This window comes from Thunnus albacares, chromosome 11 (assembly GCF_914725855.1).
Source record: "Thunnus albacares chromosome 11, fThuAlb1.1, whole genome shotgun sequence".
Taxonomy (NCBI): domain Eukaryota; kingdom Metazoa; phylum Chordata; class Actinopteri; order Scombriformes; family Scombridae; genus Thunnus; species Thunnus albacares.
In genome coordinates, this window is record NC_058116.1 from 34,078,199 (window position 1) to 34,103,649 (window position 25,451).

General features: G+C 44.3%; 1 protein-coding gene across 1 annotated transcript in view; it reads right to left on the bottom strand.

Annotated features, from left to right (window-relative positions):
- LOC122992878 (titin-like) overlaps nt 1-25,451 on the bottom strand; it is a 212,020-nt gene that overhangs the window by 29,246 nt on the left and 157,323 nt on the right. Inside the window, exons 173-185 of the mRNA XM_044366877.1 lie at nt 24,960-25,267; nt 24,752-24,856; nt 23,666-23,863; nt 23,240-23,536; nt 22,267-22,854; nt 21,836-22,138; nt 3,696-21,017; nt 2,732-3,028; nt 1,949-2,536; nt 1,473-1,775; nt 996-1,292; nt 483-770; nt 30-335 (exon numbers count right to left, since the gene is read on the bottom strand). Of these exons, the coding sequence (XP_044222812.1) occupies nt 30-335; nt 483-770; nt 996-1,292; nt 1,473-1,775; nt 1,949-2,536; nt 2,732-3,028; nt 3,696-21,017; nt 21,836-22,138; nt 22,267-22,854; nt 23,240-23,536; nt 23,666-23,863; nt 24,752-24,856; nt 24,960-25,267 (21,200 nt within the window). The remainder of the gene's footprint in view (nt 1-29; nt 336-482; nt 771-995; nt 1,293-1,472; nt 1,776-1,948; nt 2,537-2,731; nt 3,029-3,695; nt 21,018-21,835; nt 22,139-22,266; nt 22,855-23,239; nt 23,537-23,665; nt 23,864-24,751; nt 24,857-24,959; nt 25,268-25,451) is intronic.

Sequence of the window (25,451 nt, forward strand, 5' to 3'; positions counted from 1 at the left end):
TCATATTCATAATATAGCCCAAAGCATACCAAAGGCATTCTTTGCGATGACTGGCTCCGACTCCAGTGGCTCTCCAACTCCAAACTTATTAACACCCCTGACACGGAACACGTATTCATTTCCTCGCACTAGCTTGCCGACAGCAATGTGGGTCTGCTCGTGCCTGTCCGAAACTGTTGACCAGACTACTCGGCTGGTTTCGCGCCTCTCGATAATGTAGTGGGTCACCTTGGAACCTCCCAGCTCAACCTCAGGCACAGGCTCCCAGCTGAATATGATCTTTTCTGCCGTAATGGAGACGAAGTTAATGATGCCAGCTGGGGGTCCAGGTTTATCTACAGGGGGATAAAAAGTCAAAGCATATGAGCAATAAATACTGGGATGATAGAAGATTGCATTAAACTTGATGATCTCAAACTTATTCAACTGATTAATTCAGAATTCTGTTATTATATAGGAATATGGCAAGAATTTCTACAAACCTAGGATTTCAATCCTGATGGTTGCAGATGCTGACCCCAAAACATTCTTGATCTTAACCTCATATGAGCCTGTGTCAAGGCGAGATGCATCCTTGATCAGGACAGCAGAAGAGTCAGTTGTGCTTTCGACACTAACGGTAGAGGTAGCTACAAGTTCCTTTCCATTCTTGAGCCATTCGAGGGTTGGCAGAGGCTTGGCAATGATTCCTACTCCGAGTTTAACCGAAGCTCCAGCTTTGTACTGTACCACATCCAGATACTCTGGAGGAAGGTCAATGGCTGGAGCACCTGTGGGACAAAGGATATTTTTTGGTTTGGTTTATTGGTTTAGTTGGTCTGGTTTATTGAAAAAGTACAACATAACATACTTTGGCAGGGACAGAACAATACAATCTTGGGATTATTTCCATCATTGTCTCTGATGTTTAAACAGTCAACCAACTTTCATCAAGATGGAGACAGTAAATTCCCTATGCATACTAACATTAGTAATGTAGATAAAATGCAACTCACCACATGCATCAATGCAAGTGACTGGGCCAGCAATAAGAGATGGATTGCTGACAGACCCAACAGTATTCTTGGCGAACACTCTGAACTCGTAAGACACATCCTGGTTCAGTCCAGATACAGTAAAGCCCATTTCAATGATATTTGTGAAGTTGGCCTTCACCCATCTGCCATCGGGAGCTTCCCTCCTCTCCACACTGTAGCCGGTAATCTTGCTGCCACCATCATATGGAGGCCTCTGCCAGGCCAGGCTGACTGAGTTCTTGGTGACTTCTGTGACTTGAACATTTGCTGGGGGCTCTACAGTATTAAAGTGGTGAAGATGAAAAATCATTAACTATTAAATAATGGAATCTTAATTTAGGTTTTGAGGGCTACGGGACCCCATAAAATTCAGATCAAACTGATTAATTTTGAATGTCAGATGATGTCACCTTTTCAGACAAACTGGAGATAGAGATACAATTCAAAAACACTTACCACAGGCATCAATAGCCAACACCTCTTCTGATGTCTTGCTAATCTTTCCAATACCAGCGGCATTTTCAGCTGCCACCTTGAATTCATAAATGAGACCAGGGCAGATATTGGTGACCCGCCACTGATTTCCTGGGATTGCTGTCTTATTGATCTTCTGCCAGAGGATGCTGCTCCGCTCCTTCATCTGGAGATGATATCCAATCACAGGGTTTCCACCGTCATTGACTGGCTCATTCCAGCAGACTGTCAGGCTCTCTCTAGATACATAGCTGACCCATGGTGTGGATGGAGGTCCAGGGAAGGCTGTAATGACCAGAGTAACTTTAATGTTAGTCTTTATTCAGAGGGATAATCCATGTAATAAAACTCGTCACAGTAAAGGAATAATTAATGGTGGACAGAAAGATTATTTCCCCCCACGTGTTATGCCAATTTGTAGTCCACAAAAAAGAAAATAATTACTACTATTGACTTACTGTATGGAAGCTTTATCGTGACTGGCTTGCTGTCAATGTGGTCGCTGATGCCGTAGCGATTCTCAGCCTTTATCCTGAACTGATACTCCTCTCCCTTGGTCAACTTAGTCACCTTAAATGAGCTTCTGGCAATGCTAGTTGACACCTCTATCCAGGCAGGAGTGCTGGTTTCACGTTTCAGTACAATGTAGTTGGTAACAGGACTGCCACCATGATTCTCTGGAGGAGCCCATTTCAGACACACTGTGGTCTCTCCAACCTCTCCAATCTCGACTGGTCCAGTAGGAGGTTCGGGTCTGTCTAGTACAACGAAGTTAATGAAGATTTTGGTGGTACCTCCAGCATTTGAGGCAGTGACTTCATATTTGCCAGCGTCGCTTGCCATGCTTTCATTGAGAGTGATGATTAAGGTGTCTGGTGTTACTTCAGTCAGCAGCCTCTTGGATCCCTTGATGACAACATTGTTTTTGGACATAGTCACTTTAGGCATGGGCCTGCCGGTGAGAGGAATCTCAAAGGTCAGGTTGGATCCTGCTCTCACATAAACTGTATTCTTGGGGTAATTCTTCAGATCAAACTCTGGAGCCTCTGTTTAGAAAAAAAAGACAGGAAAGTGAAAGTACTGTCACTTTAAAAATAATTTATCCACCTCTCCACAGAAAGATAAAAAGACAGAAAAATCCATCAAACCGAATTATTACAGAAATGGCTTTTTAAAAAGTAAAAAAAAAATCCAATGATATAACTGATACCAAAATTTAGTAGTAATGCTTAAGATATTACCGTGTATTTCCTTGACAAGAACAGGTACAATCATCTCCTTGGGTTCGCTTAGTCCAGCATGGTTCTCAGCACGGACTCTGAAGAAGTACTCTGCACCCTCCCTCAGGCTCTTTATGGTGTGGTTCATGGTCTTCACAGTGGCACACTTCACCCACTTGTTCTGTCCCTTCTCAAGGGCATCAATTAGGTAACCAGTGACTCTGCTTCCACCATCATATTCTGGTCTTGTCCAGGCAATTGTAACGCTGTCCTTAGTAACATTTGCAACTCCAAATCTCATGGGTGGACTTGGTACCTCTGTAACACACAGTATGGAATTTTAACAAGCATATTTTGTGGAAAGTATAAAGGCAGCATAAAATAAACTCCAAAACTGCAACAATGAAAAAACAGTCAGTTCACATTAAGGTTATTATACTTAACTAAAACTAAACTAAAAACTAAAAATAGATGTGAAAAAAAAACATTTATTAAAAACTGACTTTAGAAAAAATTAAAACTAACTGAAAAGATATAGTACTCAGAGAACTAACCTAAAATAGAAATATACAGAAAATGTCTTTAGTTTTAGTCTTTGTCAATTTGGTCAAATTTGTCACCAATTTTGTACGAGGGGGCATTGGTGCTGTTTATTCAGACTAGGATATCTACTTGACTGTGAGTCAACTGCCTTCAAGTGTTGTGTTTGTATTTTAATATCTATTCTAAATTTAAATCTTGCCCCTGATAAATACCCCGTATTATAATTAAAAAATAATACTGGATAAAAACTAATAAATATATTAATAAATAACTAATAAAAACTATATTAATACTAAACTAAACAATAAAAACTAAACTGAAATGAGCAAACCCACTCTGAGAACTAACTGAAACTAAACTGAACCGAAAACAATAATTCAAAACAAAATAAAAACAAAAACAAATGAAAAACATAAAACTATAATAACTCTGGTTCACGTACCTGTAATCTTTGTGCCAGCCTTGGCCTCCTGAGGGACACCCACACCATGTTCATTTTCTCCAATGACTCTGAAGTAATAGATTGCTCCCTCCAGCAAGTCTTCTACCTTGTAAGTTAGTGCGTGGCAGTTGGTTGTCACAGAAACCCAGGCCTTCTTACTGGCTTCATGTTTTTCAACATGGTAGGCCTTCACTGCATCACCACCATCATTCTCGGGAGCTTCCCAAGTGAGGGTTGCAGAATCCCTGGTCACCGCTGAAACTTTAACATTAACAGGGGGTCCAGGAGAGTCAAGCACCTTGACAACCATGGGCAACGTTGCTTTTCCCAATGGTGATTCAATAGTGACGCAGTACTCTCCAGAGTCATTTCTAGTTGACTTCTCAATGGTCAGTGAAGTGCTGGATTCTGTTGAATCAATGGTTCCTCTGATATTTAGATCAATGCCCTCCTTGGCCCATGTCACTGATGGAACAGGTTTGCCCTTGAATGGTACATTGAGAGTAAATGCTGTGCTATGTTTAACAACAAGCACTTTGCGCATCTCAATGTCAACATCAAATGATGGCTCTGCAGTTCTGTCCATGGCTACAGCTGCATCCGAATATGGGCTACGCACACTGTGTCCAACTTTGTTTATTGCCTTGACACAGAATTCATATTCTGCATCTGTCTTTAGTCCAGTGATTGTGAACTCCAAGCTCTTGGTAAGAGGAACAGCCTCAACCCATCTTGCTAGTTCTTCAGGTGATTCTTCTTCCTCTTCTTCCTCCTCATATTCTTCCTCTTCCTCATCCACCTCTGGTTCTGGTTTTTGGATGTAGTCTCTGTATTCTACACTATATCCAAGGACGGGAGCACCACCATCATCTGTTGGTGGTTTCCAGACTACGGACACACTGTCCTTAGTTGAACTGATAATCTTTGGCTTAGTTGGGCAAGAAGGAACAACCAGAGGATCCACTGGCCTGAATGGTGCAGATGGTTCACTTGGAGGACTCAGACCAGCAGCGTTTTCAGCATAGACTCTGAAGTCATACTCACAACCCTTGCGTAGTTTTGTTGCTACAGTGGTACATTCAACAACTGGATCTCTGTTCACACGGACCCAGCGCATACCTGTCTTTTCACGTCGCTCAATCACATAACCAGAAATGGCACTGCCACCATCACTGGCTGGCTTGCACCAAGTGAGGGTCATTGAATCTCCAGTTATGTCAGTGACATCAACACTAGTTGGAGCTGTGGCAAAAGTGTATGGATCTGTAATCTTTACAGCATCACTCTCCAGGGCCTCACCAACTCCATGCTTGTTGACAGCCAAAACCCTGAAGATATATTCATCACCCTTGAGCAGTCCTGTGACCTTGAAGAATGTTTTTGTAATGTCCGCCTTCACTAGTGACCATGCCAAGCGGCTGGTGTCACGCTTCTCAACAACATAATGTGTGATGTCAGCACCACCAGCCTCCTGTGGTTCACCCCATGACAGAGTGCACGCCTCAGCTGTGAGACCTGTCATTTGCAGAGGTCCTGCACAGGGCCCTGGCTTATCGAGAATCACACAGTTTATTGGCATGGTAACTGTTCCGGCAATATTCTGTAGAGTCAGGGCATACTGTCCAGAATCTCTTCTGATGCAATCCTTCACAATGACGAAGGTGCTAGTATCTGTTGAAACAATCTGGATTCTGGCTCTGAGCTCGATCTCCTTACCATCCTTGGTCCAGGAAATGACAGGGGCAGGGCGTCCAGCAAAGTCAGCATTAATCTTCAGAGTTTCTCCTGCTTTCACGCACACTGTCTCTCTGAACTTGACATCCATCATGATGCGTGGTGGATCCACATCATCCTTCACAGTGATGGGACCAGTATTGTCAGATGGTTCACTGAACAATCCAGCTGCATTCTTTGCAATAACACGGAAGTCATACTGGCTGTTCTCTGTAAGGCTTGTCACATCATAGTGGGTCTCAGCTACATTGGTGAAGTTACACCTCGTCCAGCGTCCCTCAGGAAGGTCTCTGCATTCAATGATGTAGCCAGAAACCTTGGCTCCACCATCATACTCTGGTTTATCCCAGGACAAGGAGACAGATGTTCTGGTAACAGCAGTGACCACAGGTGTGCCTGGGGGATCACATGGATCTCTGGCTGCTACAGCTTCGCATACCTTGCTGCATTTACCGATACCAGCAATATTTTCAGCATAGACACGGTATTCATACATCATACCCTCTTCAACTCCACTGACTTTGTATTCAGTATTTTTGATCATTCCTCTATTCATCTTTGTCCAAAGAATACTAGTACGCTCTTTCCTCTCCAGGTGGTAGCCCAGAACAGGACTACCTCCATCATTGACTGGCTCATTCCAAGTCACCAACATGTAGGACTTGGTGGCCAACTTCACTACAGGTGTGGAAGGAGGTCCAGGTTGTTTGAAGCTGTACTGAGCAGTAATTCCATGTGAATCCAGATGTGTACTCTTTCCATAACGGTTAACTGCATAGACACGGAATTGGTACTCTGCTCCATGTGTCAGACGGCCAGCCTTGAAAGATGTTCTGGCGACATTGCTTGCTACCATCTGCCATTCTTGTGTGTTTGTGTCTCTCTTCTCCACAATATAGTTACTGATGGAGCAGCCACCATCATATTCTGGTGGAGACCAGGACAGTGTGATGCTGTCTGAGGTTACAGCATCCACCTTAATGTCTTTAGGTGAACTTGGTTTATCAAGGACAATAACTCCAATGTGTGATGTCACTGTTCCTGCTGTGTTGGCCAGGGTGATCTCATAACTGCCAACATGTTCTCTCTTAGCCTCTTTGATTACAATTTTGGATGAGGTTGCCGTGTTTAAGATGGTCACTGATGTTGTTTGCTTCAAAGGAAGGCCATCCTTCTTCCAGGATACAACAGGCTTAGGCCTGCCTCTTACTGGGATCTCAATAGTGAGGTCATCTCCAGCCTTCACACTGTATGTGGTGAATAGTAATTGGATAGACGGCTCAATTCCAACATCCTTTGCAACCACAGGCAAACCAAGATCTTTTGGCTCACTCTTTCCCTTCTCATTGATTGCAAGAACTCTGAATAAATATGTTTCATTAGGAGTCAGATTGGGAATAGTTGCCTCAGGCACCTTGACTGTGCATGCTGTACCCCATTTATCTCCACTCTTAGGCTTAAATTCTACATTGTAGCATATTACTTTACTTCCACCATCATGAGCAGGTTTTTCCCATGCCAGTGACACACTGTTCTTTGTCATGTCCACGACAGTGACCTTGTTAGGTGGCAGAGGTACATCAGACACTTTGACTTCTTTGGTTTCTACCATCTGTCCTTGGCCATATACATTAACAGCACAGACTCTGAAATAGAAAGTGCCACCCTCAGGCAGCTCTTCAATCTTGAACGAGTTAGCTGTGCAGTTACTGGTTACAGTAGTAAAGGCCTTCCTGACAGACTCTCTCTTCTCTACAATGTAGTTTGTGATTTTCGAACCACCATCTGTGAGTGGAGTGTCCCAGGCAAGAGTCACAGAGTCCTTCTTGAGCTCCTTCACAGCAAAGTTCTGTGGTGCACTTGGTGTATCCAGAATTCTCACTGCTACAACGGCAGATTTTGTGCCACTGCTGTTTTCCAATGACAGTGAGTATTTGCCACTGTCAAAGCGGTTAACACTGTCAATGACAAGCATGGTGTATGAACTGGTGGTGTCAATGGCAGCACGATCTGTAAGAGCACCCTCAACCTTTTCCCATTTCACAGTAGGTTCAGGCCGTCCTCTGATGGTGACAAACAGACGCAGAGTTCCACCAGCACGGACAGATACCACCTTTCTGAGTTCAGCATCCAGCTCCATCTCAGGTGCTTCCAACCTGTCAGATGTAACCACAGTCCCATGGATATTAGCAGCCTCTCCTACTCCCTCAGAGTTGATGGCACAGACGCGGAACTGATACTCTTCACCCTCCTTTAGGTCTGTGATAGTTAGTTTAGTGGCTTGAATGCCAGCGGGTGGAGTGCACATGGCCCATTCCTTTTCAGCTGGTGCCTCTACTGCTGGTGCTACTTCTGCCTCCTCTGCTGATTCTGGTTCTGGTGTATACTCCCTCATTTCAACAATGTAGCCCTTGATGTAAGCACCACCATCAAAATCAGGTTTGCCCCAGGATAGAGACACAGAAGACTTTGTGTAGTCTGTCACCTTAGGATGGTGTGGAGGTCCAGGTGGTGTTGTGGCATCACATGCTCTGTAGAATAGGGACAATTCACTGAGGTCTCCCATTCCAGCCTCATTCTCAGCAGCAACACGGAACTCATAGAAGTGATCTGTAAGCAGACCGGTGACCTTGAAGTGGGTGTCAGTCAGTTTTTGTCTGTTACACTTTGTCCACCTCACACCGTCTTTGTCGCGTTTTTCAAGGTGGTAGCCTTCAATGTCAGCTCCACCAGTCTGTTCTGGAATGGTCCATGACAAAACCATAGAGTCCTTTTTGATCTGACTTGCCTCTGGAGTTCCAGGAGCACTAGGTGGCTTGTAAGGATTGCGTGCAATGATAGGTTCACTTTCAAGATAATCACCAACACCATATTTATTGACAGCCCTTACTCTGAAAATATATTCATTTCCAGGGAGCAAGTTTGTTAATTTAAAGTACAGACCCTTGATTTCAGTTGCAGCCACCATCCAGGACAACCTGCTAGTCTCTCTCTTCTCCAAGATATAGTGAGTGATACTAGCCCCACCATCCAGAGTTGGCTCAGCCCAGGCAAGGATGCACCTGTCAGCCATAACACCTGTCACTTTCATGGGTCCAGTGGGTTTACCTGGTTTATCAAGAACTTTGACAGTGATAGGGAATGTTTTTGTACCACCCAGATTTTTGAGGACAAGGTCATAGTGGCCACTGTCAAGCTTGGTTACATCCTTAATGGTCATGGCTGCACGTTTGTGTGTAGTTTTCACTTCAATGCGCAGGGCTTTATCCATTTCTTTGCCCTCCTTTAGCCAGACAACATCAGGAACTGGTTTGCCATGGATGTCTGCATCAAGAAGCAAGTTTTCCCCAGCATCGACAACAATGACGTCCTTGTATTTAGGATCCATTGAGGCCCTTGGTGGTTCAATTTCATCAGTAGCAGTAATAGGTCCAGAGCTGTCAGATGGCTCACTGAAGACACCAGCTGCATTTCTGGCAATAACTCTGAATTCATATTGTTCATTCTCTGTCAGACCAGTGACAGAATACTCAGTCTCCATTATATTAGTGAAGTTAGATCTTACCCAACGCCCCTCAGGGGAGGAAAGATCTTTCCTCTCAACAATATATCCATTTACTTTGCTGCCACCATCATAATGAGGCTTAGTCCATTGAATCTTGATTGAGTTCTTAGAAATAGTTACAGCTTCAGGAGCACCAGGGGGATCACATGGGTCACGAGCAACGAAGGATTCAGACACTTTACTGCATCTGCCAATTCCAACAATATTTTCAGCATACACTCTGAATTCGTATCCAATACCCTCCTCAAGATTGCAGGTCTTGAACTCTGTATCGGTGATGAGAGTCTTGTTCAGTTTGATCCACAGGATGCTGCTTCTCTCCTTGCTTTCCAGATGGTAACCAATAACTGGACTTCCACCATCATTAACTGGCTCATTCCATTCAATGACCATCATCTCCTTTGTTGCAGCTTTGATATGTGGTGTTCCGGGGGGCCCTGGTGGTTTGTATGGATACTGAACAGTAATGGCCTTGGAGTCCAAAGGCACACCCCTTCCATATCTGTTTTCAGCTATGATTCTGAACTGGTATTCTGCACCAGTCTTCAGCTTGGTGACTTTTAAAGCTGTTCTAGCAAGCTGTGTGGTGACGGATTGCCATGTTTGGGTGGTGGTGTCTCTCTTCTCCACCATATAGTTCTTTACCTGGCATCCACCTGTGTACTCTGGGGGCTCCCAGGAGAGATGGACAAATGTATTGCTCACTTCAACAACCTTAACTGGACCTTTTGGTGGACCAGGTTTATCAAGAATAATGATACCCACTTCCTCAGTGGCTGTGCCGGTAGTATTGGCTGCTGTAATGGAGTATTTGCCGAAGTCCTCCTTGCTTGCCTCAGTAATCTGAATTCCTGTTGTTGTTAGAGTGTTAAACACACTGACTCTGGTTGTCACCTTAAGAGGCTGACCATCCTTGGTCCAGGTGACTCTGGGTTTGGGCCTGCCATGCACAGGGAACTCCAACTTCAGATCTTTTCCAGATAAAACACTGTAAGTGTTGAATTGCACGTTAATACTTGGCTCCATGGTCATGTCACTGGCAACAACAGGTGCAGCAAGTGCCTTTGGCTCACTCTTTCCCTTCTCATTATAAGCAATGATACGGAATAAGTACTCTGTTCCACTTGTGAGGCCTGTGACAGTGCCCTCGCATGTCTTTGTATTTGTTGCAACTCCCCACTTATCTGTTCCCTTGGGCAGCATCTCAATTAGGTAGCCACTAATTCTACTGCCTCCATCATGCTCAGGTTTCTCCCAAGTCAGTGAGGCAGTGGTCTTGGTGACATCAGTGAGGAGGACTTTTCCAACTGGAAGAGGTACCTCAGAGGCCTTGGTAGCTGTCTTTGTTTCAACACCCTGACCAATTCCATAATCATTCTCAGCCATGACTCTGAAGTAGTACATAGCGCCTTCAACCAGGTTCTCAACTTTGAATGTTGTCTTGGTGCATTTTGTGGACACATTTGCAAACACCTTGCGGGTTGATTCACGTTTGTCAATGACATAGTTCTTAATTTTAGAACCTCCATCAACCAGTGGTGCATCCCATACAAGAGTGACAGAGTCCTTTTTGACATCTTTAACCACAAGGTTATGTGGGGCCCCAGGTGTATCCAGGACTTTAACAGAAACCAACTCAGACACAGTGCCACTGCTGTTGGTTAGGCTCAGAGTGTATTTTCCTGAGTTGCTCCTGTCACATGAGTCAATGGACAGCTGTGTGAAGTTGAGAGCCTTCTCAACCACTGCCTTTTCAGTCAGGTCTCCCTCGTCCTTAGTCCATTTAATCTCAGGGGTCGGCCTGCCCTTGAATGGAACATGGATTCTAACAGACCCTCCAGCCTTCACAATAATACCCTTCCTCAGCTCAGAGTCCAAGTGGATCTCTGGTGGCTCCACCCTTTCTTCTGGCTTAGCTGTTCCTGAGAGAACAGCTGGCTCACCAACTCCAAGTTTGTTCAGAGCGCACACCTGGATCTTGTACTCCTGAGCCTCAGTAAGTTTGGTAATTTCATATTTGTTGACGCGCAGGCCAGTGGGGGGAGTTACCATGGTCCATTCCTCCTCTTCAGCCTTGCAGACTTCAACAATGTATCCTTGAATGGCGCTGCCACCATCAAACAGAGGCTTACCCCATGAAACTGTAACGGAACTCTTTGTTGAGTCAATTACATGCACATATGCTGGGGACCCAGGTTTGTACTTTGGATCACAGGCCTTGTAGAATGAACTTGGAAGACTTGGCTCTCCCACTCCAACTACATTCTCAGCAGCCACTCTGAACTCGTACTCATGGCCAGTGGTTAGGCCTGTAGCTCTAAAGGAGAGATCAGTGACCTTCTGCCTGTTGCATCTGGTCCATTTAATTCCAGCTCTATCCTTCTTTTCAATAATATAATTGGTGATTTCACTGCCACCATCACTTTCCGGGGCAGACCAAGTGACTGTCATGCCATCATGAGCAATGCTGGATATATCCTCAATGTGAGGTGGACCAGGAAGAACAAATGGAGTCTTCATGATCACTCCACCAGACTCCAATGGCTCACTGACACCATAACTGTTAACTGCCATTACACGGAACATATACTCATTGCCTTCCAGCAATTTGGTGACTTTATAGCATGTGTTGTCACAACTGTTAGTAACAACAGTCCAAGCTAGACGGCTGGTCTCTCGTCTTTCAATGATATAGCGTGTAATGGGACTACCTCCGTCGTGTAGAGGGGCAAGCCATACCAGTGTGCATCTATCCTCAGCAACCCCTGTAATGCGAAGGGGTCCTTCACATGCGCTAGGCCTGTCCAGTACTACAACCTTGAATGGAACAGTTTCAGTACCAGCCTCATTTGTAAGCTGTAGCGTGTAATTTCCGCCATCAATTCTGACCGCGTCCTTAATGACAATCATTGCATGGTTTTCTGTGTTTCTGACCTCCAGTCTGAGTGTATTCTCAATTGGATGTCCATCCTTGAACCACTGGATTGAAGGAAGTGGCTTGCCACGGACATCTGCATCTAGCTTGAATGTCTCTCCAGCATTGATGACAATAGTCTTGGTGAATGTGGGGTCAATGGAGAACTTGGGTGCTTCCATTTTATCACTTGCAGTGATTGGTCCACTGTTGTAGGACGGCTTGCTGATGGTGCCGACAGCATTTTTAGCAATGACTCTAAAGTCATACTGTGCATTTTCAGTCAGACCAGTGACAGTGAACTTGGTCTCAATCACGTTAGTGAAGTTTGCCCTTACCCACCGACCCTCTGGCAGATCCCGCTTCTCCACAATGTAGCCAGTTATGTTACTGCCACCATCATACTCAGGTTTAGTCCACTGAATGACAATGGTATCTTTGGTCACATGGATGACCTCTGGTGTGCCAGGAGGATCACATGGGTCACGGGCACTGCAGCCCTCTGAGACCTTACTGCACCTGCCAATGCCAACAATATTTTCAGCATAAACCCTGTATTCATATTCAATACCCTCTTCCAAGGGATGACTCTTGAAACTAGTCTCATGAATAAGTATCTTGTTGATCTTGACCCAGAGAATACTATTCCTCTCTTTCCTTTCTAGATGGTAGCCAAGGACAGGGCTGCCTCCATCTGAGACAGGCTCATGCCACTCAACAATCTGGTGGTCTCTAGAGAGAGAAGAGATGAAAGGAGTGCCTGGTGGGCCAGGCTCTCTGTATGGGTACTGAGCGACCACAGCAGATGAATCCAGACCATGACTCTTGCCAAAGCGGTTCTGGGCAATGATTCTGAATTGGTATTCTGCTCCAGTCTTCAGCCTTGGCACTTTGATTGTGGTTCTGGCACAGTTAATGCTGACATTTTCCCATGTTGTTGTTGTAGTATCTCTCTTCTGCACAATGTAGTTTGAAATTTGGCAACCGCCATTGTGTTTTGGTGGGTCCCATGAAATAGTTACAGTCTGTGTTGTGACTTCATCAAACCTCACAGGGCCAGATGGAGGCCCAGGCTTGTCAAGTACAATAATTTCAACTGTTGTGTCCTTCTTTCCAGCTGAGTTGGCTGCATTTATACTGTACATGCCACCATCATCACCTGCTGCCTCCTTAATGCTCAGTGTTGTATGTGTTGGTGTATTGATAATGTTGACTCTGGTAGTGTACTTCAAAGGAGCTCCATCTTTTGTCCATTTTACCGTTGGTTTAGGGCGTCCAAAGATGGGGATGTCAACGTTCAGGTCTTTGCCCACATGGACACTATAGTTGCTGAAAGCTGGTCGAACATCTGGCTCAAAGACTAAGTCCTTGGTCATGACTGGGCCAGCAAGGACTTTGGGGTCACTTTTACCCTTATCGTTGATTGCTGTAACTTGGAACAGATACTCCTCTCCTGGGTTCAGGTTAGTAACTTTAGTCTCCATTGTCTTGTATGTGTTAACACCAGACCATTTGTCATGGCCCTTAACCTGCACCTCGAGCAAGTACTGCATGACTCTGCTACCACCATCATAGTCTGGCTTCTCCCAGGCCAAAGAGATGCTTGTCTTGGTTTGGTCTGTAACAGTCAAGCTCTTGGGGGACTGGGGTACCTCTGAGACCTTCAGAGGGTCGACAGTTATTGCAGGCAGACCAACACCATGTATGTTCTCAGCAAGGACTCTGAAGTAGTAACTGCACCCCTCCTGGAGTTGATCTATCTTCCATGAAAGAGTATGGCAATTTGTTACCACAGCTGCATATGTTTTGCGTGTGGTTTCTCTCTTTTCCACAATGTAGTTCTTGATCTTGGACCCACCATCTAACAGAGGTGGTTCCCATGCCAGTGTCACTGACTGGTTTGTAATTTCCTTCACTTTCAGGTTAACAGGAGCACTGGGTGTGTCAAGAACACGGACAACAACAAATGCAGATTTAGTTCCACTGGAGTTCTCTGCAGTGACCGTGTATTTTCCACTATCATTTCTGCTCATCTTGTCAATTACAAGGGCTGTAAAACTGCTGGTCACCTCAACCTGAGCAGCCTCTTTAAGTGCAACATCATCTTTGTCCCACTTGATGGTAGGAGTGGGCCTTCCTTTGATTGGAATAAACAGTCTAAGGGAAGCTCCAGCTTTAATGGTCACAATCTTTCTCAGTTCTGGGTCAATGTCAAGATCTGGCTCTTCAGTTCTGTCATGGGTCACAACAACTCCAGAAACATCAGCATTCTCACCAATTCCAACCTTGTTGATAGCACATATTCTGAACTTGTATGCCTGATTTTCTTTCAGGTTTACAACGTCAAACTTGGTCTTCTTGATACCCGTTGGTGGTGTGCACATTATCCATTCCTCAGCAGGTGCATCTATGGTAGGTGCTTCTTCAGCTGTGGCTTCAGCAGGGGCCTCAGCTGGTACTGCTGGCTCTTTGGTAGTGCAGCACTCAACAATATATCCCTGAATCTCACAGCCACCATCACAGTCCGGCTTGCTCCATGACAGGAATACTGATGTTTTTGTTGTGTCAATAACTCTTGGATGTTGTGGTGGGCCAGGCTTAAAGATAGGATCAAGAGCTTTGTAGAATGCAGTTGGGGGGCTTGGCTCACCAACTCCAACAGCATTCTCAGCTGCAACTCTGAATTCATAACTATGGCTTTCTAGGAGTCCAGTGACCTTGAAGGTCAAGTCAGAGACTTCTTGCCTGTTGCATCGGGTCCATCTTACACCATCTTTGTCATGTTTCTCAATGATATACTTAGTGATAGGACTGCCTCCATCTTCAGAGGGAGCCTCCCAGGTGAGCACCATGGAATCCTTTTTAATATCTGAAATCTCTAAGCCCTTGGGTGATCCAGGGGTCAGGTATGGATCTTTGATCATGACAGCATCAGACTCAAGTGCTGCACCCACACCAAACTGGTTGACAGCATGGACTCTGAAAATGTACTCATTTCCTTCCAAGAGCTTAGTAACCTTTAGACAAGTATTCTCCACTTTTGGGTCAACAACAGTCCATACTAATCTGCTTGTCTCTCTCCTCTCCACAATGTAGTGAGAAATCTTGCTGCCACCATCTTGCAGAGGCGGTTTCCATGCAAGGCAACATTGCTCTTTAGTTATTCCAGTTACAGCAAGAGGTCCAAATGGTTCTCCAGGTTTATCTAGAACAACCACATTGATGTGCACAGACTTCTCTCCTCCTGGATTTTTCAACAGCAGAGTGTATTGGCCTCCATCAGAAAGTTTAGCTTCCTTTACAATGATACAAGCTTTGGTGGGTGTGTTCTTTATATCTCTATGAATAGTGTTTCCCAGCTCATGTTCTCCTTTCATCCAGTGGATCGAGGGCAATGGTTTGCCATGAACATCTCCATCAATCTTGAAGTTGTCTCCGGCATTAACCACAATAGTCTGTGTGTATTCTGGGTCAATACTGATGCGTGGTGGCTCAATCTCATCCTTGGCAGTAATAGGACCAGTGCTGTAAGAGGGGAGACTGAAAACACCAGCAGCATTTCTGGCAATGACACGGAACTCATACTGACTGTCCTGTACAAGGCCTGTAGCAACATATTCTGTCTCTATGATATTAGTGAAATTAGCCTTTACCCAACGACCTTCCGGCAGCTCCTTCTTTTCCACAATATAGCCTGTAACCTTGGCACCACCATCATACTCAGGCTTGGTCCAAACAATGGTCACAGAGTCCTTAGTAATCTTTGTTGCCTCAGGGGTGCCAGGAGGATCACAAGGATCTCTAGCAATGTGGCCTTCAGACACTTTGCTCACTTTGCCTATTCCAACAATGTTTTCAGCATAAACTCTGTATTCATACTCCATTCCTGGTTCTAGGCCAGTGGTCTTGAAGGTTTGATCAGTAATAAGAGACTTGTTCAATTTGACCCACAGGATGCTGTTTCTTTCTTTGCGCTCAAGATGGTAGCCCAAGATAGTGCTTCCACCATCATTCACAGGTTCATTCCATGTCACCACCATGCTGTCCTTGGTACAGGCTGCAATGGAAGGTGTTCCTGGTGGTCCTGGGAGCTTATATGGATATTGAGCCGTAATAGATGCTGATAGAAGAGCGTGCCCTTTTCCATATCTGTTTTCTGCTGTGATTCTAAACTGATACTCAGAGCCAGTCTTCAACCTGCCTGCCTTGATTTTAGTCCTTGCAAGGTTAGGAGAAACAACCATCCAGTTAGTTGTGGATGTGTCTCTCTTCTCCACAATGTAGTTTTTGATTGTGCACCCACCATCATACTCTGGTGGGTTCCAGGAGATGGTTACACTGTCAGAGGTGACTTCCTCCACCTTAACTGGACCACCTGGTTGACCAGGTTTGTCAAGAACAACAATGCCAATGTCTGCTGTTGTCTCTCCTGCTGTGTTGCTGAGAGTAATATGATAGTGTCCAACATCTTCTTTGGAAGCCTCTTTTATGGTGAGATTCAGCAATGTTTCTGTTGCACCAAAGTTTACTCTAGTAGTTCTCTTCAGAGGCACGCCATCCTTTACCCAGGAGACAGCTGCTTTGGGACGTGCAACATATGGGACCTCTACTGTCAGGTCTTCACCTGCCAACACACTAAATGTGGTAAACAGCATTTTGGCAACTGGTGCGATCACAAGATCTTTAACAATCACAGGCACACCAATTTGACGTGGGTCACTTGTTCCCTTCTCATTTCTTGCTGCCACACGGAACATGTATTCTTCGCCTGCCTTGAGCCCACTAATGGTAGCTTCTGTTTCTTTCACAATCAAAGCTTGTGTCCACTTATCATCACCTTTAGGCTGGACCTCAATAACATAACAGCCCACTCTGCTACCACCATCATGTTCTGGTTTCTCCCAGCAGAGGGTGACACTGTTCTTTGTAACATCCTTAAGAGTGACTTTGCCGGGTGGCTGTGGTTTCTCAGACACTTTAACTGATTCACCAGTCTCAATGGGCAGGCCAATGCCATATTCATTCTCAGCCAAAACTCTGAAGTAATAGTTGCATCCTTCAAGGAGTTGGTCAACTGTAAAGGTGGTGTGATGGCACATAGCGCTGACTGTGGCATATGCTTTCCTTGTGGACTCTCGCTTTTCAACAATGTAGTTCTTAATCTTAACTCCTCCATCATTCAGTGGTGGATCCCAAGTCAGAGTGACAGATTCTTTTGTTACAGTAGAAATCTTCAGATTCTGTGGGGCACTTGGTGTGTCAAGCACCCTGACTTGGACTGTAAATGTCTTGGAGCCCGAGCTGTTTTCGACTGTAAGGTTATACTTTCCACTATCAAATCTGTTGACATTTTCAATTACAAGTGATGTGTATGACGTTGTGCTGTCAATGGTGGCCCTCTCAATGTGCTCACCATCCCCTTTGGTCCATTTAGCCTGAGGAGCTGGTCTGCCTCTCATGGGCACAAATAGTCTAAGTGAGCAGCAAGCTCTAAGGGTAACAACTTTCAGGAGCTCAGCATCCACATCAATCTCAGGTGGTAAGAGCCTGTCCTCTGCCTTGGGATTTCCAGGTACAGATGCTGCCTCTCCAATTCCTTCATCGTTCACAGCAGAGATGTTAATCTTGTACTCCTGGTTCTCTTTCAGGTTGATAATGGTGAATGAGGTGGCAAGGAGCCCTTGTTTGGGTGTTGCAATGGTCCACTCCTCCTCCTCTTCCTTTTCAGATGGGATGCAGGTCTCCACAATGTAGCCAGTGATATCAGAGCCACCATCATATACAGGTTTGTTCCAGGCAACAGTAATTGAGGACTTGGTTGTGTCTAAGACTCTGGGGTTGCATGGAGCCCCTGGCTTGTACAGTGCATCAGTAGCCTTGTAGAATGGACTGGCAATACTTGGTGCACTCAATCCAGCAGCATTCTCAGCAATTATTCTGAATTCATATTCATGTCCATTGACAAGACCTGTTGCCTTGAACTGTAGGTCTTTGACCTTCCTCTTATTGCATTTGACCCAGCGGAGGCCAATTTTGTCTTTTCTTTCAACATTGTAGTGGGTGATGGGGGTTCCACCATCACTCTTAGGTGCTTGCCACATAACAATCATTGAATCTTTAGTGACAGCTGTCACCTCAGGAGACTCTGGAGGATCGGGAACCACGTATGGGTTGTCTGCAATAGTAGGTTCGGAATCAAGCGGCTCGCCCTGGCCATATTTATTTACTGCCATAACTCTGAAGATGTATTCATTTCCTTTGAGCAGCTTGGTCACCTTGTGTTGTGTAACTTGCAGGTCTGAAGCGACATTGGTCCAAGCCAGTCTGCTTGATTCACGTTTCTGTATAATGTATCCTTCGATCGGGGCACCACCATCATCTGGAGGTGGGGCCCATGCCAATACACAATTGTCTGCTGTGACATCTGATACCTTAAGAGGTCCTTCTGGTGGTCCAGGTCTGTCAAGTACTTTAACTTTAAAGATGTGCTTAGAAAATCCACCAACATTAGTGGCAGTCAAAACAAATTCTCCTCCGTCTGTTCTGACAGAGTCCTTGTTGGTCAGTGTGGTTGTCAGTTCTGTGAACTTAACGTCTAGTTTCATTGTGTTCTCAACCTCTTTTCCATTCTTGGTCCATACCATGGATGGGGTTGGTTGACCAGCAATGTCAGCATCAAGTTTGAAAGACTCCCCTGCCTTCAGCAGAACAACATCCTTAAAGATGGCATCAACCATGATGCGTGGCTCAATAATGTCATCTTTGCAGGTAATTGGGTCAGAGTGGTCAGAAGGAACACTTACTGCACCTATTGAGTTTCTGGCTATGACACGGAACTCATAGGAGGCATCTTGAGTCAACCCACTGACAGTGAATGTTGTGTCAATGATGTTGGTGAAGTTGGCTCTGATCCAGCGTCCAGCAGGAAGTTCTCTCTTCTCCACTGTGTAGCCAGTGATTTTGAAGCCACCATCATACTCAGGTTTTGTCCACTGAATAGTGATGACATTCTTGTTGACAAATATAGGCATGGGCTGACCTGGTGGGTCTACAGGGTCTAAGGCCAGTATTGCTTCTGAGGCTTTGCTGGGCCTACCAATTCCAGCCATGTTTTCAGCCATGACACGGAATTCATAGGCAACTCCGTCTTCCAGCCCAGAGGATTTGAAGATGTTTCCCTTCACAACACTCTTGCTGATCTTATGCCACACGATGCTGTTTCTTTCTTTCCTCTCAACATGATATCCAATGACTTCATTTCCACCATCAGACACCGGCTCATTCCAGCCAATTGTTATCGAGTCCTTGGTGAATGCAACAACATTAGGCGTACCAGGAGGTCCAGGGACTTTGAATGGATAGGCAGCCACCACTGCCTCTGAAGTGATGGGAGGTCCAACACCATATCTGTTCTTAGCCTTTACTCTAAACTGATACTCTGATCCAGTGGTTAAACGAATGGCTTTGAACATGGTACGGATGATTGTGGAAGACAGCTCTGTCCATGTCTGAGTAGTGGTGTCTCTGATCTCAATCACATAATTGTTGATGGGAACACCTCCATCATTCTCAGGAGTGTCCCATGCAAATATGCAATAGGTACGAGATATCTCCACAATCTTAATTGGTCCTTTGGGTGGCCCAGGAACATCATGTACTTTGACAATGATGTTGTCTGTCACAGAACCAACGATGTTCTTTCCTGTCATAGTGTATACACCACTGTCTCCTCTGGTACATTCATTGATACTGAGGATAGCAGTAGCTGAAGTGGTCTCCACATTGGTTCTCTGTGTGAGCTTTAGGGCTGCGCCATCCTTCTGCCAATGGATAGTTGGTCTAGGTCGCCCCATAACTGGAATTTCAACCTTGATATCATCTCCTGCCTTGGCAATAACAGTCTTTTGACATACACCACGCAGGTCAAACTCAGGCAGGGAAGTAGAATCCTTTACAACAATGGGTTTACTCTCACGTGGAGCACTTCTACCTGAATGGTTGACAGCCATTACGCGGAAAATGTACTCCTCATTCTCATTGAGATTCTTTACTGTGAAATCCATGGTCTTGACTGTTGTTACATGGGCCCACTGATCAGTTCCCTTCTTCTGGGCTTCAAGGACATATCCAGTGATTCTGCTTCCACCATCATGTTTGGGTTTGGTCCAAGCCAGGCTCACAGAGTTCTTAGTGATATCAGTAGGAATAATACTCTCTGGATGAGTTGGTGCCTGGGATGCACGAATTGCATCAGTGGTTTCAACTGCTTCACCAATACCATACTCATTCTCAGCAGATACTCTGAAGTAGTACTCACAGCCTTCACCCAGGTCGGAGATACAGGCTGAAGTTGTCGGGCAATTTGTAATAACAGTAGCAAAAGCCTTGCGTGTTGATTCTCTCTTCTCAATTATGTAGTTTGTGATCTTGGCTCCACCATCAATGAGAGGCATCTCCCACTGAAGAGTAATGCTTTCCTTATCAATCTTGACAGGTTTTAAGTTATGTGGAGGTCCAGGTGAATCCAGAACTCTCACGTTGATAGGGGCACTCTTCTTTCCAGATGAGTTTTCAAGGGTAAGCTCATATTTACCCCCATCAATCCTTGAACTGTCAGGGATGACCAGCATTGTAAATGACTCAGTACTGTCAATGATGGCACGTGGGACAGGACCACCCTCCTTGGTCCAGGTGACTGTAGGTGTAGGACGTCCCTTGATTGGCACAAAGAGGCGAATGGAACAGCCAGCCCTGACAACAAGGGTTCTTCTCAGCTCAACGTCTAGCTCAAAATCAGGCTCAGTTGCACGCTCCACTATCTCAACCAGTTCCTGAGTTTCAGCTGGTTCACCTGCTCCTTTAGCATTCACAGCACTAATTCTGAAGTGATATTTTGAACCAGTTTCCAGCCCAGGAACGACAAACTCTGTGATCCTAAGTGGAGATGAAGGAGTGTCCTTAACCCATTCTTCTGTTCCTTCTTTCTTGTGCTCAATCACATATCCAGTGACTTCAAGTCCACCATTATCAAGAGGTTTTCCCCAGTTCAGAGTGGCAGCGGTTTTGGTTGTGTCTGTGACTCTTGGGTTGACTGGAGGTCCAGGCACATCTGCAAGACACAAAACAGTGATTATATCCTTTTTTAAATAGAAAAAAATATAGTATTCTGTAAACCAGTGGTATTTCATTTAAGTATTTTAAGCAGGGCCGTCAATCAATTTTTAAAAAATTACCAATTAATCGCACAATGTGCTGTGATTAATTGCAACTAATCACTTTTCTCCTCTTAATATTGAAGCTTGTAATAATGGATATTAAAATGTAAAATCACAGATCTAATGTAGAATCAACACCAAGGAAGTAAATTCAAATACCATTGTTTAATAGCATCTTTTTAACTTTGAACATAGATTCTCTCCTGTGAACTACAGACTTCCAATAAAACCATTAAAGCCAGTGACTGTCAGCTTGAAAGGTATATTTCTTATATGCACAGAAATAACAAAACCCTGGCCTTTAAAGTACCAGATGAATTTATACAACCATGAAGGCCGTTCAAATTAGATATCATCTTAGAAGGCAATAGTTTCTTACATGCTCTAACATAAATGATAATTAACAATAAATGTGTTCCATGTTCGAGTGCCAGTTGAATTTCAACAAGGTCCACAATAGTCCATAAAAATATGGAAAAAGAACAATTATTTAGCCCCCCTCTTGACATGCTAGCATGACAAACTGAGCCCACTACAACCTCTGAAAGACAGTAATGTATCCATAGCGTTAAATGCTTGAAATATTTCAAATTAATTCAAAAATTAAAGCATTAATTTTGACAGCACTAATTTTAACACAAGGAATAATTTAATGTTGGATTTGAGTGGGCCTATTTATAACTTTTCACAGCTGAAACAATTTTTTACTCACAGGTAGCAACTGTCGTTCTGACAGGCAAAGATGGTTCACTTGGCTCTCCAAAGCCAGCTCTGTTCTCCGCAAGAACACGGAACTCATACTCTATTCCTTCAGTGAGTCCTGTGACTTCATAGCTGAGCTCAGCAATTGATTTCTTGGATGCCCTGACCCATCTCATGGCCTTTTTCTCCTTCTTTTCAACACAGTATCCTGTGATGTCACTTCCTCCATCCTCAGGTGGTCTCTTCCAGGTCACAGTAGCTGAATGCCCATCAACCTTCTCAACCTCTGGTTTAGTTGGTGGACCAGGAGGACCTACACAAATAGTTAGAAGAAATATATAAATTAACCTAAGTAGTTAATATTCTTCTTCCAGACTCAGAGAGACATTTTATCCTTAAAAAATAAGCACAAATGTATGATCTAAGATGCACTGAACATACCAAATCTATCAACCATCTTGACTGGCTCGGAGTGAGATGCCTCACTGGTACCGTACTGGTTAACGGCAGAGACTCTGAAAATGTACTCATTGCCCTGGATGAGCTTGTTGGCCACGTAGTGACAGTCGATGACCTTCTCTTCCAGGATAGTCCAGAGCAGGCGGCTGGTCTCCCTCTTCTCCAGGGTGTAGTACTTGATAGGGGAACCTCCATCCTCGGTAGGAGCAGTCCAGGTCAGGGTGACCTTTTCGGAGGAGACACCACTGCATTCAATGGGTCCAGGAGCAGAAGGAACATCCAGAACTTTCACCTTGACAGTTTCCTCCTTCACACCGAAGGGGTTGCTGGCAGTGATGACATAATCGCCAGAGTCCTTCCTGCCAGCATACTTGATGGACAGGGTTGAGGAGGTTGCAGTGGTCTCGATATTAACAATGTCAGAGGGCTTAAAGTACTTCCCTCCCTTAGACCAGCATGAGGTTGGGGCAGGTTTGCCTAAAATACTTGTAGCAGTGATGACTATAGTATCGCCAGCTCTGACAGTCAGACCCTCCATCACATGAGTGTCAATGATAATGGTTGGTGCAGCTGTTGGACAAAATAGAACAAAAACTTAATTTATCATACATTGTGCCAATATACTAGTCACTGAAAGCATTCAGACAGTGCAATAAAAGCTTAGTAGTATATTTAACACTGTTTCATATCTCACCAGGGTCTGAAATTAACACCTGCCAACTGACAAATTGCTTCAAATTTTGCTCTGTTTGTATTCAACATAATACATTATTTCCATGAAATGTAGTGAAATTAAAGTATATGTGACACTAAAAGGCAATTCTTTATTAATTATTTTAATTAATTATTATTTATTATTTTGGCCAGTAAAAATATGCACGGCTGGTAGATTTTTTCATCTACCAGTTCTCTTGGCAGGTGAGGCAAAACGTTAATTTCGGACACTGTATCTCACCGTATTCATCCCTGCAGATGATAGTGTCTGTCTGCTCGGAGGGTGGGCTGAGAGCACCAGCAGCATTCTTTGCTCTGATTCTGAACTCGTATTTGCAGCCCTCTTGTAGATCAGTGACAGTGAAGGCAGGATCCACAACATTCACGTTGTTGGCCTTCACCCAGATCTTGGAAGGTAAGTCGCGCTTCTCAATGATGTAGCCAGTGAGCCTGTGGCCACCGTCGAACTCTGGCTCAGTCCATTGGAGGGTCACGGTGCTCCTGGTGATGCTGACTACATCAGGTTTACCAGGAGTATCTGAGCAAACATGATAGAAAAAATGTTATTGCAATATAAATAACATTTTTTTGTGGTACAGTTACAGAATTAGGATATTCTTTCACATGTAATGTCACAATGAATATCTCCCATATCTTTCACACTTACCAATGGGATCCAGGGCAACCTGTGGATCGGTGGGAGCACTCGGTCTGCCAATGCCAGCCAGGTTGATGGCCATGACTCTAAACTCGTACTCCAGACCTTCAGTCAACCCAGTTACCTTATGTTCCTTCATCCTCAAGGCAGTTGGGCTTGACCTCTTCCACAACATACTGTTCCTCTCCTTGAACTCAACATGGTAGCCTAATCATAGTACCAGAGGTAGGAAAACAAAATCCACATTAAGCTCACATATCACATATGCTTATGTACACATCAATTAAATTGCTATAAGGAGTACAGAACAAATTTATGTCATATGATATGACAAAATAACATAGATGTTTGATAGTAATTAATGAATAGTGTATTTTTCAAACCTCCATCTTAACCTTCTGGAACTGAGCATAGCATCAACACTACACAAGACCATGTTCTACAAAACATCAAATAACTTTGGAACCATTTAGGATATCAACAGGCTTTTTTTGTCTGAACTGTGAGATTCTCAGGTTTCAAAGTTACCTTGACTGGTGCCTTTACGACCATCAGGCCAGATTTACGGTGCATATAATCACATGATTGAGGAACAAAACAGACAGTTGTTTGGCTTCACTGGCCAAAATATAAAGACAGCACCAAAATGTATGTATTGTCCTATTGTCTACTAAAAGTACTCAGTATGATATGCATGTAAATGGCTGTAACTCACTGGGGAAAAGGTGGATTTGCACCAAAATTTACATGAGCTCTAAAACACCTAAATACAACTTTTCATGTCAAAAGAACAAATATTCCCTTGTTGACTGTGGAGTTGTTCAACAAAACACAACTTTTTCTCACTAGGCATTTTTTGTCAAATATGGTATGCTCACACAAAGGTAATGCATGATGGTGACTTTACACTGCACCAGAGAGAAAGGGCAGGTTCCCCTGAATCATATGATGTGTAACACTTGATACTCAATAAAAGAATAAGCTCAGAATTGGAAAAAATATAAAACTATGTCCAGGTGCTTCTTTGTCTATATAGGTTTTAGAGAGTTAAGATGGAACAATAATGACATTGTTCTTTTTTTAAGTCAACTGTACCTGTGATGGGAGATCCTCCAGTCTTCCTGGGGTCAGACCAGGCCAGGTAAGCAGAGTCATGGCGCATGCTCATGATCTGAGGTGGAGGAGGAGCATCGGGAACATCTGGGAAAAATGGTAACATCGTCAAGAGAAGCCCAATTTTTATGTTCAACACCTAAACATCCAGGCTTTAAAATGTATGAAAGATAAAGTTATTGTCACTTACTGAATGGATGTTTAGCAACAATGGGCTCAGATTTGAGTCCCTCTCCAACACCGTACTTGTTCTCAGCACAGACTCTGAAAATATACTCTGTGCCCTCGTGGAGACCTGTCACTCTCATGCTGTTGGTCTCCACAGCAGAGGAGACAGTCACCCACATGTTGGTGATTGAGTCCCTTTTGTCCAGGGTGTAGTTGGTGATCTCAGAGCCGCCGTCGTCCTTTGGAGCTTTCCACCTCAGAGTGGCACCATCAGCAGCAACATCTTTGAACTTAATGGGTCCAATAGGAATGCCAGGCTTGCCCACCACCCTGAGACAAAAGGGATTTAAATCTTATCATTGACTTATTTCAGGATGAAAAGAAAGTCAAGCGTTAATAGTACTTTAGTTTAAGTCATAAACTAAAATACTGTTATCTATCTTGTGGTTAACTCTTAAAGCACACTATTCATATTGCATTATTCATGTACTCTAAAATGCCCTGCCTTGGTACA